This window comes from Temnothorax americanus, unplaced genomic scaffold, assembly GCF_048541705.1.
Source record: "Temnothorax americanus isolate GAGA-0224 unplaced genomic scaffold, ASM4854170v1 Scaffold159, whole genome shotgun sequence".
NCBI classification, from domain to species: Eukaryota; Metazoa; Arthropoda; class Insecta; order Hymenoptera; family Formicidae; genus Temnothorax; species Temnothorax americanus.
Window position 1 is genome coordinate 172,134 of NW_027509296.1, and position 15,367 is coordinate 187,500.

General features: G+C 37.8%; 1 protein-coding gene across 4 annotated transcripts in view; it reads left to right on the forward strand.

Moving 5' to 3' along the window:
- LOC143895423 (intraflagellar transport protein 80 homolog) overlaps positions 1–8,443 on the forward strand; it is a 148,146-nt gene extending 139,703 nt beyond the window's left edge. For 2 of the 4 annotated variants that reach the window (XM_077402488.1, XM_077402489.1), the window contains exon 6: positions 8,231–8,433. In XM_077402488.1, coding sequence (XP_077258614.1) covers positions 8,231–8,387 — 157 coding nt within the window. In that variant the 3' untranslated portion in view covers positions 8,388–8,433. Of the gene's footprint in view, positions 1–8,230 lie in introns of all 4 variants that reach the window. The other 2 variants (XM_077402491.1, XM_077402490.1) reach the window with 2 other exon arrangements.
- Positions 8,444–15,367: the final 6,924 nt, after the last annotated feature.

Here is a 15,367-nt window from a genome sequence, read left to right on the forward strand (position 1 = left end):
TCCAAATTATTTTACTAAAATAGATAAAATAATTTTTAGATCGCTTTATTAATTTTTAATATTTAAAAAAACAAACAATTACGGTTTTTTAATAATTAATAATTAATTAATTAATTAATCTATGTGTTTATTAAAATATCATCAAAAACTTTGCATTTGTTTCCATCAATACCAACAAAAATAATTACATGTCGATAAAATTAAAAATAACATAATAAAGCATATATTGCAATTGCACATTGATTTTCAGTCTTCATCACTGTCTTCGTCGATTACTGTATTAGTTTGATCGTGATCAAATAGTTTATTCAGATATTCAGCTGGTTTTGGAATCCTTGATAAATATCTTCCATATGTTAAGTAATAAATAATTGCTGCAATGTGTGAACACACACAGCAGCCACTAATTTTTTAAATATAAAAACATAAATAAATAGTTAATTATAAAAACATAATTATAATATAGTTTTTTATAAAACCGTTATTGTTTGTTTTTTTAAATAATAAAAATTAATAAATTGATCTAAAAATTATTTTACTGATTTTAATAAAATAATTTTGATTTTTTCGCACAAATCTATAATATATAGATTGTTAACGACCAATAAATATCAAAAACCGGAAAATTCATAGTATAATAGTTTTTTTTTCAGTACGGCGCACCATTTCGAATCAATCGAAAAAAATATATTTTATATAAGAGAGTATAAAGTTTCTAAAAAAAATAATTTCATAATTTTGCTCAAATCATATCATGCTTAAAAAAATGATTTTTGGAAAAAAAAACATTTTTTTTTACTGGATAATGAAACTCTATACGCGGTTGTTGCTCTGTCTCAAGAAAGTCTTTATATGTCCCTATAACATATTAAAATTTTATCAAAATCGATCAAGCCGTTCCCGAGAAAATTTTTTTTTTATTTTTAAGTATTTTTTGATTTACTCGAAAACCCGTTGAGTTAGACGTCTGATTTTTTAAGGGTTATTAATACCTACATATCCTCGAAGTGGCAATTAAATATTCGCCCGGGGCAATTTCACCATGCTTATACCCCTATGCCCTTTGAATAAATATCCCTCGACATAGTACGATCGAATTCCGTACTTTAGGATATTTTCTTCTCTCCAAACACGCTCAATGTGCTGAGTATGGGCGCCTGTAATAAAAATATATAAAAATGTACATCTAAGCTCTTTATTGCATTTTTTTAAATTGTAACTATAATTACACAGGCACACAAAAAAAGTTAGTTGTTCGCTAGACTACACCACCATACCTATCTGTTTTTGGGATCGCTAAATCCGAAATCATTGTCTGTTTTACCCCACCCGTTTCGTCCCTAACCTAAAAAAATACCTCGAAATTCTTTTACATTTGACTCCCTTTCGTAACTTTAGTCTTTTTGAGTAATCAGTTTATTCCAAATAAACAAAAACTAATAAGATATCCCATTTTAAAGTTTCAAGCTTCTTTACTAAGTTCCTAAGTATCTCTCATTAAGATCATCCATAAGATGCGTTGTTCGTATTTTTTTGGTCTAGTTTTGCTAGTTCAACTAGCAATCATATCAAATAAATTCTGCTATAATGACAAATGCTGTAGGCGATGACAACTGCCCCGAAAGGGGATGTGTAGAATGATTCGCTTTCTGGTCTGTCAAGGTACGATGCCAGCGGAAGCGTGCTGCCTTGCAGGGGGGGTTAGGGTGTGAGGATGAAGCCGTAGTGTGTTTGTTGACAAGTTGACATTGTTCTCGTCAAAGACGGAAAGCCCTCATACTTAGGCCTAGGAAGGTATGAGGGTTACCACTCTTAGGACGGCTGACTCACCTGCGATCGGACCAGGATTTCTAACATGACTATTCCATTTGGTTTTTCACTTCTTTAAAATTTTCAACCTTTGTTGTGCACACCTCTTCAAAATTACGTATTATGCACAGGAGGTATTTCATACCCCAGTCACTTTAAACGTTTATTACAGACGTACAATTCGTTATTTTGACTCAAACAAAATTGCTGGCTATTGTTCAAAGCTTCCAAAATAAGGTCTAATAGGTTTCATTAATATTTTGCAACATAAAAGAACTATAAATGATGTTAACTAAAAAACCGAAAAATGGACTTTTTCACTAAAAAATCCATAAAAAATTTAATTTTTAATATTTTTCAATAATTTTTACGGTATTATTTTTTTGAAATACTACACTTTCAAAGAAAAATATTAGTTTATAGCAGAGTTGAAAAAAGTATATTTACTATTTACTTTTTTTTACTTCTCACCACTGCCAAGAGCAGACTAAACCGAGCGGGCAAAACTATGTATAGGATCTTAAAGTGTTATTTCTAGACTACAGGTAGATGGCAACACAGGTCCCGATTCGCATTGTACGTATTAGAAAAACACGTTTGAAAATACGCTGGGGTATTTTCTACCCCAGAGTGCACAACAAAGGTTAAAAGATTTTTCTTTGTTCGTACATGTACTATATCTACGTATATATTAGTCATTTACAAGATAGTCGATCATCTGTGTAAATATTTGTGACAATATACAACTAATTTTGTAAAGCAAAAACTTTAATGCTTCGTAACTTGTGAACGGATCGTGACCGTCACTTTTTTCAAAGTCAAGTTTACTCAGGGTCATGACTTTGACAACATATGTCAAGGTCAAGGGTGTGGTGGCAATCACCGTCAGCCACCAGCCTCCAGGGTAACCTCTGCTCCGACGACACGTGGTGACAGCAAGCAGGTTAATATTTACGACGTTCAAAAAGCATGTTCAAGACATTAAACGCAGCGAGATTCAGGCTATCGAAAAGCGAGAAATTCAAATCGCTTCCGGAATGACAGATTGCAAGATTCACGAGACGCAAGTATCCTAGCAACCACCGTTGTTGATACTCGCCGCCGATTTTCTCGGGTATAAAAGAGTCCAACGCAGAGAAGATTCGGTAGATTGTGAGCAATCGGCCGAAGCGGTAGAGCTAGCCTCACCACGCCACGCTCCAATAAAACCCAACACCCTTCCCGGCTCGCCGAGGAAGCGGTGGTCAAAAGCTTGACAGAGCGACGCGAGAGCCTCTTCCTTTGAGCCTTTATACCAAGAGGAAAAAGGTGATCCTGAGCGACAGTCCTGCGAACGACGCTCGGTCGACCCCCGGTGCTGGACACTCGGACCTCTTCCCGAATCCTCCAAGGAAGATTCCGCAACCACCTTCCAGCGCTAGACGTGCGGAAAAAAAATCATCAAGGAAGGTGATTGTAATTGATCCGCCTCCCGGTGCCAGCCACCCGGAAACCAATTCTCTTCAATCAAAGGCGAGATCTCTACCTTCCTTTAAAAGCCCTCGATCCTCCGGTGCCCAGACACCGACGCCTAGAGGTAATAAAACTTCAAGCGCTAAGTTGCTATCAGGCGCTAGACGCCTTGTCAATCATTCACCAATTCTTGGTGCAAGCAGACCAACTCTCTTGGCCTCACCAAAAACTCGAACCTTTTTTCTTCCAGCAACTTTCACACTAAAACCGGAGATAGAGAAAATCCTGAAGAAATTCTAGGTTCCACGTCTTCTCTCTCCTCTTCCTTCTTCACCTAAGAGACTCGACGATGTTTCACCAAAGAAGTCTGAGGATAAAGCAACGCAGACGACTGAGTTATATCGATCTGTTGCAACGCAAACCAAATCTTGTGGAAGAAAACGAAGAAGAAATAATCAAATAAATAAAGAAAATGCTAAATGTTCTTGTTGCCATAAATGTTGGAATTGTGGAAAGCATTAAAATGTTCAAATAAAAAGGTTCCATGAAACAGTGTCAATTAATATCTTAGCGAGTATTTTATAAATAGGAAAGCGATAACCCGCGAGCGATAAAACAGCGAGCGACAAAACAATTTCCTAAAAGGGCATTGGCGAATGAGGTCTTAATATCAAGAAACACGGTAGTGTCTCGCGCCAAGTACACGCGGAGCGAGACCGACCGTGACTCTTTTACGCGACGCGACGGGTTGCGAGTAACCGAGATGTTGAGATCTCGATAACGAGTGAACGGATCAAGTTCTAAGTAGGCTTGATCGATAGCTTGGGGTCCAATTAGGGGGGGGTTTCTCTTATAATATTCCGCTACGTGCCCTACGAGCGGAGATATTGCGACGCAAAGTCCAAATATGAAAATTTATTTTTAAGATACTCCTCCTCCTCCTCCTCCTCCTCCTAACGCCGCGATCTATCAGAGAAACGTCACTTTCACTTTTTCGCCGCTGGCGGCGCTTTCGCGCAGTGCAGATAGTGCGTTCGTGGTTCAGTTAATAAACGTGTGTGTACTGCGCGCAGTGCAGATAGTGCGTTTAGCGCGCTATCAGTCAGTTCAATTAACTATCAAAATCGAGAGACACAGAGTGCGTTCCGTTTCATGCATGATAGACTTATACGTCAGGAGGAAGATTTCTATTTAGGTAAATTAGGTATATATATAATAAATATTGAGTCAACGGAAAAGAAGGTTCTCTATGCTTGGCAGAAAGTGCCGCTAGGGAATTTTTAAGTCGATTCTTATGAATCAAGCTTGAATTTGATGTCTATGTATCCCAGGTTGCCGATGACGAGGTCCAGATAGTGCGCTTTATAGTTTTCGGTGTCCAGGTGTAATAATACGTTGAATTCGATGTCTACGTGTCCCAGGTTGCCGATGACGAGGTCCACATAGTGCGCTCCGTAGTTTTTGGTGTCTACGTGTATTAATATCTTGAATTCGATGTCCACGTGTCCCAGGTTGCCGATGACGGAATCCAAATAATGCGCTTCATAGTTTTCGGTGTCCAGGTGTAATCGTACGTTGAATGCGATATCTAGGTGTCCCAGGTTGCCGATGACAAGGTCCACATAGTGTGCTCCGTAGTTTTCGGTGTCTACGTGTATTAATACCTTGAATTCGATGTTCACGTGTCCCAGGTTTCCGATGACGGGATCCAGATAGTGCGCTTCATAGTTTTCGGTGTCTAGGTGTAATCGTACGTTGAATTCGATGTCTAGGTGTCCCAGGTGGCCGATGACGAGGTCCACATAGTGCGCTCCGTAATTTTCGGTGTCTACGTGTACTAATACCTTGAATTCGATGTCCACGTGTCCCAGGTTGCCGATGACGGAATCCAGATAATGCGCTTCATAGTTTCCGGTATCCAGGTGTAATCGTACGTTGAATTTGATGTCTAGGTGTCCCAGGTTGCCGATGACAAGGTCCACATAGTGCGCTTCGTAGTTTTTGGTGTCCAGGTGTAATAATATGTTGAATTCAATGTTTAGGTGTCCCAGGTTGCCGATGACAAGGTCCACATATTGCGCTCCGTAGTTTTCGGTATCTACGTGTATTAAAACTTTGAAATTGATGTCTAGGTGTCCCAGGTTGCTGATGACGAGGTCCACATAGTGCGCTTCATAGTTTTTGGTGTCTAGGTGTATTAATAACTTTAAATCTGAATGGGTGCGTTCAGCCGATACTCCGCTAGCCTAGCAATCGTGAGCAGTTGCTCGTTTTTGCTCGTTTCTTCTCTTTTTAATCCAGTAAGTCAAAAAAGAGGAAACGAGCGAAAACGAGCGACTGCTCACGATTGCTAGACTAGCAAAGTATCTGCTGAACGCACCCAATGTAGGACACGTAGATATCGAATTCGAGGTATTAATACATGTAGACACCAAAAACTACGAAGCGCACTATGTGGACCTCGTCATCGGCAACTTGGAACACGTGGCCATCGAATTCAAGGTATTAATACACCTGGACACCGAAAACTATAGAGCGCGCTATGTGGACCTCGTCATCGGCAACCTGGGACACCTAAACGTTGAATTCAAGCTTGATTCATAAAAATCGACTTAAAATTTCCCTAGCGGCAGAATTAAAATTATGTCATGACATAATAAAAATCGCTGAATTAAAATTATGTCTAGACATAATAAAAATTGGACAAAAATTATGTTTAGACATAATAAAAATTGGATGAATTAAAATTATGTCTGACGTAAAAATAATTATCAAAAATATCGATACCTGAAGATATCGGTACATATACAGTTGCGAACAACATTCAGTAAGACACGCAAATAAAAATAAATAAAGAATTTTACAGTTAACGACTTATTAACATTAATCATGCTTTATTGCGATTATGTTTTATGTTAAAATTGAAAAATATATACAAGGTGTACAACTAAAGGGTTACAGATTATTATTTAAAAAAAACTGAGCAAAATATTAAATTGTTGTTTTCTTTAAAAATAATAGTCCGTAACATTTTTAGCTTCATACCTTGTTTTATATACGGTTTACGAGATTATAAGATATATTGTTTATAAGATTAAGATGCGTAACACTACAAAAAAGCGTGATATTTGTACAAAATTACCTTTTTAAAAAAAAGGTAAAATGAGCGCCAAGTACACGCATAATAGTGTATATGTATTATGTTGTTACCCTGTTATGTTGTTACCTCGAAAAAAACAAAATGGTAGTATTATATCTCCAAATAGCTTTATCCTGTACATACTGTTTATACAATGCGTAATATACTACAAAAAGGCGTGATATCCGCACAAAATTACCTTTTTTAAAAAAAGGTAAAAAAAGGCGCCAAGTACACGTATAGTAGTGTATATGTTGTTACCTAAAAAAAAAAAAGAAAGTGGTAGTATTATACCTAAAAAAAACCTAAGTAACAAGTGGTAGATCTTTATATCTCGAAAAATCTCGAAAAAATCTAAGCAGTAGTATCTTTATTTCCGAAAAATTATAACCCAAGTGATACACGTCACAAAATTATGTTACCTTATCAAAAAGAAAAGTCGCGCTTCAAGTGATCTATTACAATTACAAAAAAGAAATGATATCTCTTTAAGTTAGAGCGCCAATTACAGAGAGAACATGTATATTGCCTCAAAAAATAATTGTTGCACTACATTGAAAAATCTTTACATTGTGTCAATTAGAAAAGAATGTATAATAACAATTTTATAAGATTAAAAAATTATATTTAAATTTAACAAGGGAATACAAGATATTTAAATACAAAGTTATTTACATGTGTATTTTTTAATGGCCACAAAGAATTACAGAAGTAACAGTAGAAAATAAAAATATTTTATTAAAATACATAAATTTTTCTTGTAAAAAAACTTGGCGCTGCTAGACCTCGAAATTTTAAATAAATAAATAAACTTATTCTATTCTTAATTATAAGCCGCATTATCCGCCGACCGCGTAGTCACGCACACCCATATCACTCACTCCCACATCCACGCTGATAATCATTTAATATTACTCCCATTGTATTCTTCTCTGAATTATTTTTATTTATTGTTGTCCTTATTTATTTAAAAGGTCTAGCAGTGCCAAGTTTTTTTACAAGAAAAATTTATGTATTTTAATAAAATATTTTTATTTTCTACTGTTACTTCTGTAATTCTTTGTGGCCATTAAAAAATACACATGTAAATAACTTTGTATTTAAATATCTTGTATTCCCTTGTTAAATTTAAATATAATTTTTTAATCTTATAAAATTGTTATTATACATTCTTTTCTAATTGACACAATGTAAAGATTTTTCAATGTAGTGCAACAATTATTTTTTGAGGCAATATACATGTTCTCTCTGTAATTGGCGCTCTAACTTAAAGAGATATCATTTCTTTTTTGTAATTGTAATAGATCACTTGAAGCGCGACTCTTATTTTTGATAAGGTAACAATTTTGTGACGTGTATCACTTGGGTTATAATTTTTCGGAAATAAAGATACTACTGCTTAGATTTTTTCGAGATTTTTTGAGATATAAAGATCTACCACTCACTTGTTACTTAGGTTTTTTTGAGGTATATGCATAATTACCGCAATTTGGACAGTGGTATTGTGTTTGTGACCAAAAATCTATAAAAAACATCTACTCTGATTAGAGTTATTTAACAAATTTTTTTGTCGGTCTTGTTATTGCAAAAATCATAAAACAGTAAAAAATTTTCTAATCAATTTTATTCACTGTATCTATCCACTGAGAAGGGTTACGCTTATTATCAGATACCTTGTTTATTATAGAAATAAAAGATTTAATGTATTGTGTATAATAAAAATCAAATACATTTATTAGATGCTAAGTATTGTTTACTCATGCTTTTCTACTTTTTTAATATTTATTAAGCAACTTTCTAATGTATAATATCTATTTATGTTTTTATTAGAGCTTTGGAATTAGCAAGAAAATATAAAAGGCAACTTGAAGAAGTTCTAAATACAAGAACAAATTATTTGCAGACCATTGATAAAAATGAAACCAATCATAGTTTTCTTGTATTTATGGCAAATATTTCGTCATCACAAATAAATCAAGTAAGATAATTTTTAACAAAATATTTAATGATTTCCTACTCTCACAAAGTGTTTTAGTAATTATACAGAAAGATGGCAATCTCATGTATGACCTTGACCTTGATATATAATGTCGAGGTCACCCTTCTGAGTAATTTTCAGAAGATTTTAGCCGGTCGTTGTTCATTAATAAGTTATTAACAAATGTAACTAAAAAATATAACAGATTGTGTCAGTGCTAAGGGAAGTAAATTACTGATATATGTGTATAGACAGTACACATATAGGCGAGGGTAGGTGCGGATAGACCTTGGTTTGCGTGGAAAGTTGAAAACCTGAACTGTACAATGGTGGACCTTTGACTAGATTGAAGCGAGGTTCACCCCACCCCATCTCGGTCTGTTTATAAGGCAAAACAAGGTCTATCATTGTACGATTCAGATTTTCATCTTTTCACGCAAACCAAGATCCATCCCCGCCTATATGTGTACTGTCTATATACATATATCAGTAAATTACTTCCCTTAGCACTGACACAAACCGTTATATTTCTCAAACTTTTTTGTTAATAACTTTTTAATAAAAAACGATCGCCAGCAAAAAGCTTCCGAAGGTCACTCAGAAGGATGACCTTGACACCAATATCAAGGTCAAAGTCACGGTCTTACATACGGGTCTCGCAACTCGATAAAATTTCAGTGCTAGGGATGACTCCAATATCGAAGTCATTTTTTGGTGTCGCTGCTATTAGTTTGACAGTGCCAACGTAACCTTCATTGCGTCGGATAGTTTTCTGGCTTTTGGCTCTTTGAGATTAACAAACCTACCTACGGACTCAATAAGTTCATCACCGTGGACGCGTTGTATGTTCTGTCAGATTTGAAGTGATGGCAAAATCCATCGTTGTACCTAAATACAAAATAGGTTTCAAAAGCCTGAAAATAAAACGCTCTGTTTTTAAAGTGCCAACGAATAGCGAATGGCTCAAAAATTGTCTAAATTAATAAATCAATAAGTCTTCATTATTTACTATACATTGTGTGCTGTTTTCGATTATTTGTACCTGCCCTATTTCATTCACGATCGGCACGTAGAATTTTAAGGTATAGCAGTAGTTTCTATAAAATCAGTCTTGGTCTGCACGAAATTATTTTTTATTCAAAATGCCATAAAAATATATTGTAATATACTTTTATCGATTTACAATATATTTTTAAATTATATATATATATACAAGGTGATCAAAAAATTTGTGGAAAAATTTTTTTTCTGCCGACGTGGCAACACTGTAGGCTTCTATAGTGGTTTGACGTCTAAGAGGAAGCCTTACTATCAGTGCAAATTTGGTCACGATCGAGTACATAAGTATTTTTTTGTGCCAGTATTTCTGAACGCAGTTTTTTTGCGCGGTCGAAATAGAGCGAGATGTTTTAATGCTCTTCACATCCTCAAAATGTTCATCCCGCATAATCGTTTTAACTTTAGGGAACAAAAAAGTCGCAAGGAGCTAAATCAAGCAAATGCTTTTAGCGAATTTTACGAGGATGTTGGTTCTTTGTTTGGATAAAACATCTCCCCAAGGAACCACATTGCAATTAAAAAATTACATCATATTGACCAAAAAATGATGTGAATTTGGTCAATATGACGTTAAAATGACGTCGTTTTGATTGCGATAGGTTCTTTGGGTTGTTCTATTTCGACCGCGCAAAAAACTGCGTTCAGCAATACTGGCACAGAAAAATACATATGCATTCGATTGTGACCAAATTTGCACTGATGACTCATAAGGAAATGCTAAAGCCGTCCAAATTACCGACAATTACATTTCAACGCTCTCATTTTGAAACGGCTTTACAGATCGCAAAATCCTTTTACAGGAGTAAAGTAGAGGTACTAATGAAGGGTGGGATTGTCAAATAATTAGTAATAATTGAAAAAAATTTTTAAATGCTGTCACCTCATAATCTTATTTTTTGATATAAACAGTTGTATACGTAATATATACGAAATTAAACTTTCCCACCCTTCAGAAGACGTGCACAAACAATAACGTACCTTTGAAATTGAAATTGAAAGCCTGGAATGAAAATGAGAGCGTTGAAACGATCGTGTATATTTTTCACAAAAATATTTACGCAGAGCAGCAATTATGTCACAGCAGTAGTTCACGGATCTTGCGAGAGATGGCGCGATGGCGCACGCAGCTGTGGGCAGTTTCGGGGTTGGCTACATTGTCTGGTTCCTACACAGCAATCGAACCAGGACAGATATATGATACAGATATCTCGTTAGGCATTTTTACATTTTTTTCATTTATTACTAATTATTTTACAATCCCACCCTTCATTAGTACCTAAACTTTACTCCTGTAAAAGGATTTTGCGATCTATGAAGCCGTTTCAAAGAACGAGCTTTGACAGATATGTCGTACAGATGCCTCGTTAGACAAGGACAGATATCTCTCGTATTATTCCATTCTCTATGTATGTAATTTGCATGCACTCATTTATTCCTCTCTCTCTCTCTCTCACTTTCTCTCTCTCTCTCTCTCTCTCTCTCTCTCTCTCTCTCTCTCTCTCTCTCTCTCTCTCTCTCTCTCTCTCTCTGGTGAGTACAGCGTGCATGTCTGTTGTGTTGCTCCTGCTTTGAATCGACATATCTCTGCCGTAACCTGCCTTCGGGCTCCTTTGTTACAGGTGTGAGCATGTTATTTTGCTGCTTGTCACGAGCTATTCATATCTCCTCTCTGCTATCGCCTGATTATTGTCATTTGAGTGACGAATATTTCTCATGATTGTAACCTAAATTTTGAGAATTAATCTTGAGGGACGTCGACCCCTGTTGCGCATGTGCTGACTATCTGACCTGCTCTTTCTACACTTTATTTCCGAAGTGTGCATGCCGTTGGAGTGGTACTTTTAGCGATCTGCGTGAGTTCGATCATCCTGTTTGGCTGACCTGCGCGGTGTTGCTGTGATCTGATTGGCTGACCTGCGTGCGATTGATCGATCTCGGGCGTTGACATTACTGTCGAGTCGGCAAAGTGTTGCTGTGATCTGATTGGCTGACCTGCGTGCGATTGATCGATCTCGAGCGTTGACATTACTGTCAGGTCGGCAAAGTGTACGCGGAGTGTCTGCACGCGCTCATCTGGGCTCTCATCTGATTGACTCTTGCGGCGTTGCTTGCATCTTGATGAACTTTATGTATATATAGTTTTTGCGTGTATACATAGTTTTTGCGTGTGTTTTCGTGTTGGGGTCGGTTAAGCTTAGCACACATGCAGCCTACGTGTTGCAAGTGTAAAAAATCAATTGCGAACAGGTCGATTGAGTGCAGCGGGTGCAGCAGGGTGTTCCATCCTGGGTGTATCAGGGCGTATTCAGTGTCTAGGTACGCTGAATCGTGTTGCGTATCTCTTTTATCGTCATTGGCTTTACCCCCTCTTACACCAATAACTGATAATACCGCACTTTCTTTTGAGTTTGATAATATGGCCTCTTTAACTGACTCGCGTACTCAGTCGACCTCATCACCTCCATTGCCTGCGACAAATGAGCTTTTGTTAAGTCTGATCGAGCAGATTAAGCAGTCTGACTCTAAGATCTCTGCGTTCATCGACAATCAGCAGAGAATCAATGACGACATTACAAGGTCCGATCTTAGAATTTCAGCCTTCATTGAGAATCAGCAACGTACAAACGAAGTAATTAATAGTAAGCTCGATCAGATTAGTAGTTTATCCAAAACCGTAGCTAGTAATACTCAGCGCATTTCGTCGTTGGAGCTGGAGAACGCGGCTCTTAAAAGGGAACTACAGGATTTAAAGGCGACTCACTTGGGTCAGCAGGATTGCAACGATAACGAGATCATCGTGTCTGGGCTGCCGGAACCGCTCTCTGTTGCTCCGTCGGTAGCTGCTCTGAATATGCTCGCGGTGCTTGACGCTTCTAGCATCTCACCTCATGTTCTTAATGTGAGAGCCGTTCGCAAGTCTCCCCCTGGTTCTTCGTCTTCTCAAACTAATGCCGCAACTGGTAACTCACTAATCGTTACTGTAACCTTTAGTACTGTTCGCGATCTGATTATCTCGAAGAAGCGAACCAAAGGCACAATCAGGCAGGGTGAGATTTGTGGTAACGACTCAAAAAGTTTTGTATATATTAATTGAGATGCTCTCTAAGGACAGCTACGAATTGCTGCAACAAACTAAACGCGTTGCTAAGGAGCGGTCATATCGTTATGTGTGGGTAAAGAGGGGTCGCATTCATGTTAGACATTCCGATGGCAAGCCTGTTATTCGGATCGATTCCCACGCAGATCTTGATAGGCTTGTTTGACTCACCCATGCTAATCGCTCATCGTCTTCCGTTATGCATTGTCGCCCTGTTTCTGGATCAACTGAATTTCTAGTAGCTCAATTTAATGCGAATTCTTTGCGTGGTCATATTGAATTCATCCGACTACACCTTATGACCAAATCTTACCATGTTATTTCCGTATCTGAAACTTGGCTTGCAGATATCTCCGACAATTTGGTCGCCTTAGATAATTATTTTTTGTTGCGGCATGACAGAGTGGGACGGATGGGTGGGGGGGTGGCATGTTATGTTAACAAGTCACTTCAAGTCAAAATTCTAGCTACCTCTAGCAATCTTCATATTAATTCACCTGAGTACATGCTCATCGAACTACGTTTCCCAAATGGTCAATCAGTATTATTCGCGTCCATCTACAGAAGACCTAAAGGCCTCTTCTTGCATGACTTTGTTGAGTCTCTAGCTGGATTCTCTCATCTTTACAGAAATATAGTCATAGGGGGAGACTTAAATTGTAATTTATCCTCTGATTGCTATGAAGCGAATTATCTGCGTGCGCTTATGTCTAGTCTATCTTTGCATATTATCAACTCTGAACCTACCTATCATACGGCTACCTCAGATTCATGGCTCGATGTTTTGGCTGTGGATGATGCAGACAAAGTTTCATCATTCACGAAATCTTCGTGCCCGTTCATTGCTGGTCACGATATTTTGGAATTGTCTTTATCAATTAATGTTAGTCTTGTATCTCAACGCTCCATGTCTCGACAAAACTTCAAAGACATTGATGCTTCTGAATTTGTTGAACAACTTAGATCTATTGCTGATGTGGTTCAGGCTGAGACTGGCAAGCTGTCTGACACCAATGTTGACGGTTTCTGCAACGTGCTGTCTCGCAATTTGTTGCAGACTCTCGATGTGTTTGCCCCCATGAGGGTATTCGCGGTCAGAAGGCCTCCATCACGATGGCTTACGTCGGAATTGGTGGCTCGTATGCGTGTCCGCAATCAGTTATACAAACAGGCTAAACGTTCCCGCTCTCTATTGGGCTACGCGACCTACAGACTTTTCCGTAACCAGCTGAATGCGGATATCAAGCGTGCTAAGAGTGATTTTCATTACAACTCACTCATCAATATTACTGATCCGGCTAAATTATGGCGGGAATTGGTTCGGCTGGGACTTGCGAAATCGACCCTTATTTCTCCGTTACATTTTTTTACGTCTAATCAGCTTAACCTATACTATGCTTCGGTTTCTAATGCCCAGCCTTCTTGCATGTATTCTGATTATAGCTCGGCCATTGCTCTAGTAGGCCCTTCTGTTAATAGGCCTGAATTCGTTTTCTCTTCTGTTTCACCTCGCTCTGTTTTTGAGGCTATTTCTAAGAAGCCTCTTCATTCATATGCATCTGGTGCCGACGGTATTCCTTTATATGTTTTGCGTATTGCTTGGCCAACTATCTCGTCATGTTTGACGTCTTTGCTGAATCGATCTCTACATTCTTTTGTGTTTCCGTCTGAGTGGAAGAGAGCTTATATTCGTCCACTCTCAAAAATTCGAACACCTCTTTCTCCGTCTGACACTAGACCGATTGCTAACTTGCCAGAACTGTCTAAAGTATTCGAGAAGATTGTGGCTGCACAAATACTTGACTATTTACACGAGCACGACATCCTCAATCCCAGACAGTCTGCGTATCTCTCGAGTCATAATACTCAGTCAGCTCTTCTACGTGTTTGCAACGACACCAAGCAAGGAATTGATGAAGGTTTAATCACTATTATGATTCTCTTTGATTTCAGCAAGGCGTTTGACACTGTTCCCCACTTACTGCTACTTATCAAGCTTAAAGAAATTGGCTTTTCTGTTGCAGTCCTAAACTGGATGTTCTCGTATTTAACTGGCCGTTCTCAAGCGGTTATTGACGATGCTGGGAACCTCTCTGATTGGGTATTTACCTCATCTGGAGTTTCGCAAGGTTCCGTACTTGGCCCTCTCTTGTTTATATTATTCATCAATAACATATGTAAAATTTTGCGTTATGTGCTTCACATGATATTTGCTGACAACATTCAAATTTATCTTTCATGCTCACCTGCCAACATTTTACATGCCTTGGAACTAATTTCGAGAGATGCCAACGCCATTTTTAACTATGCCAATTCCAACGGTCTCAAACTCAATCCTGCAAAATCAAAAGTCATCATATTTGGCAGTCAAGCGTATGTAAACGGCATCGATCTTGGCAGTACACTGCCTATTGTCGTAAACAACACGCCTTTACCTTATGTGAGTGAGGTACGGAACTTAGGTGTCATCCTCACGTCCAATTTATCCTGGACGAATCATATCTCGTTGGTTTCGCAGAGAGTCCATCATGCTTTATATAATCTGAAATACAATAAAAACTCTCTTTCCACCAATCTCAGGATCAAGCTTGTAACAACCTTGATCATACCGCATATTGACTACTGTTGCCTTGTATACCATGGTCTGACCAAGGAACTGAACACCAAGTTGCAGAGACTTGTCAATTGTTGTATTCGGTTTATTTACGACCTTAAGCGAAATGAACACATTACTCCATATCGACGTAGGTTGAATTGGCTTTCCGTTGAAAATAGACGGTACTACTTTCTTGGATGCCAGATTTATCGTATCCTGCACTTGAGCTCACCATCA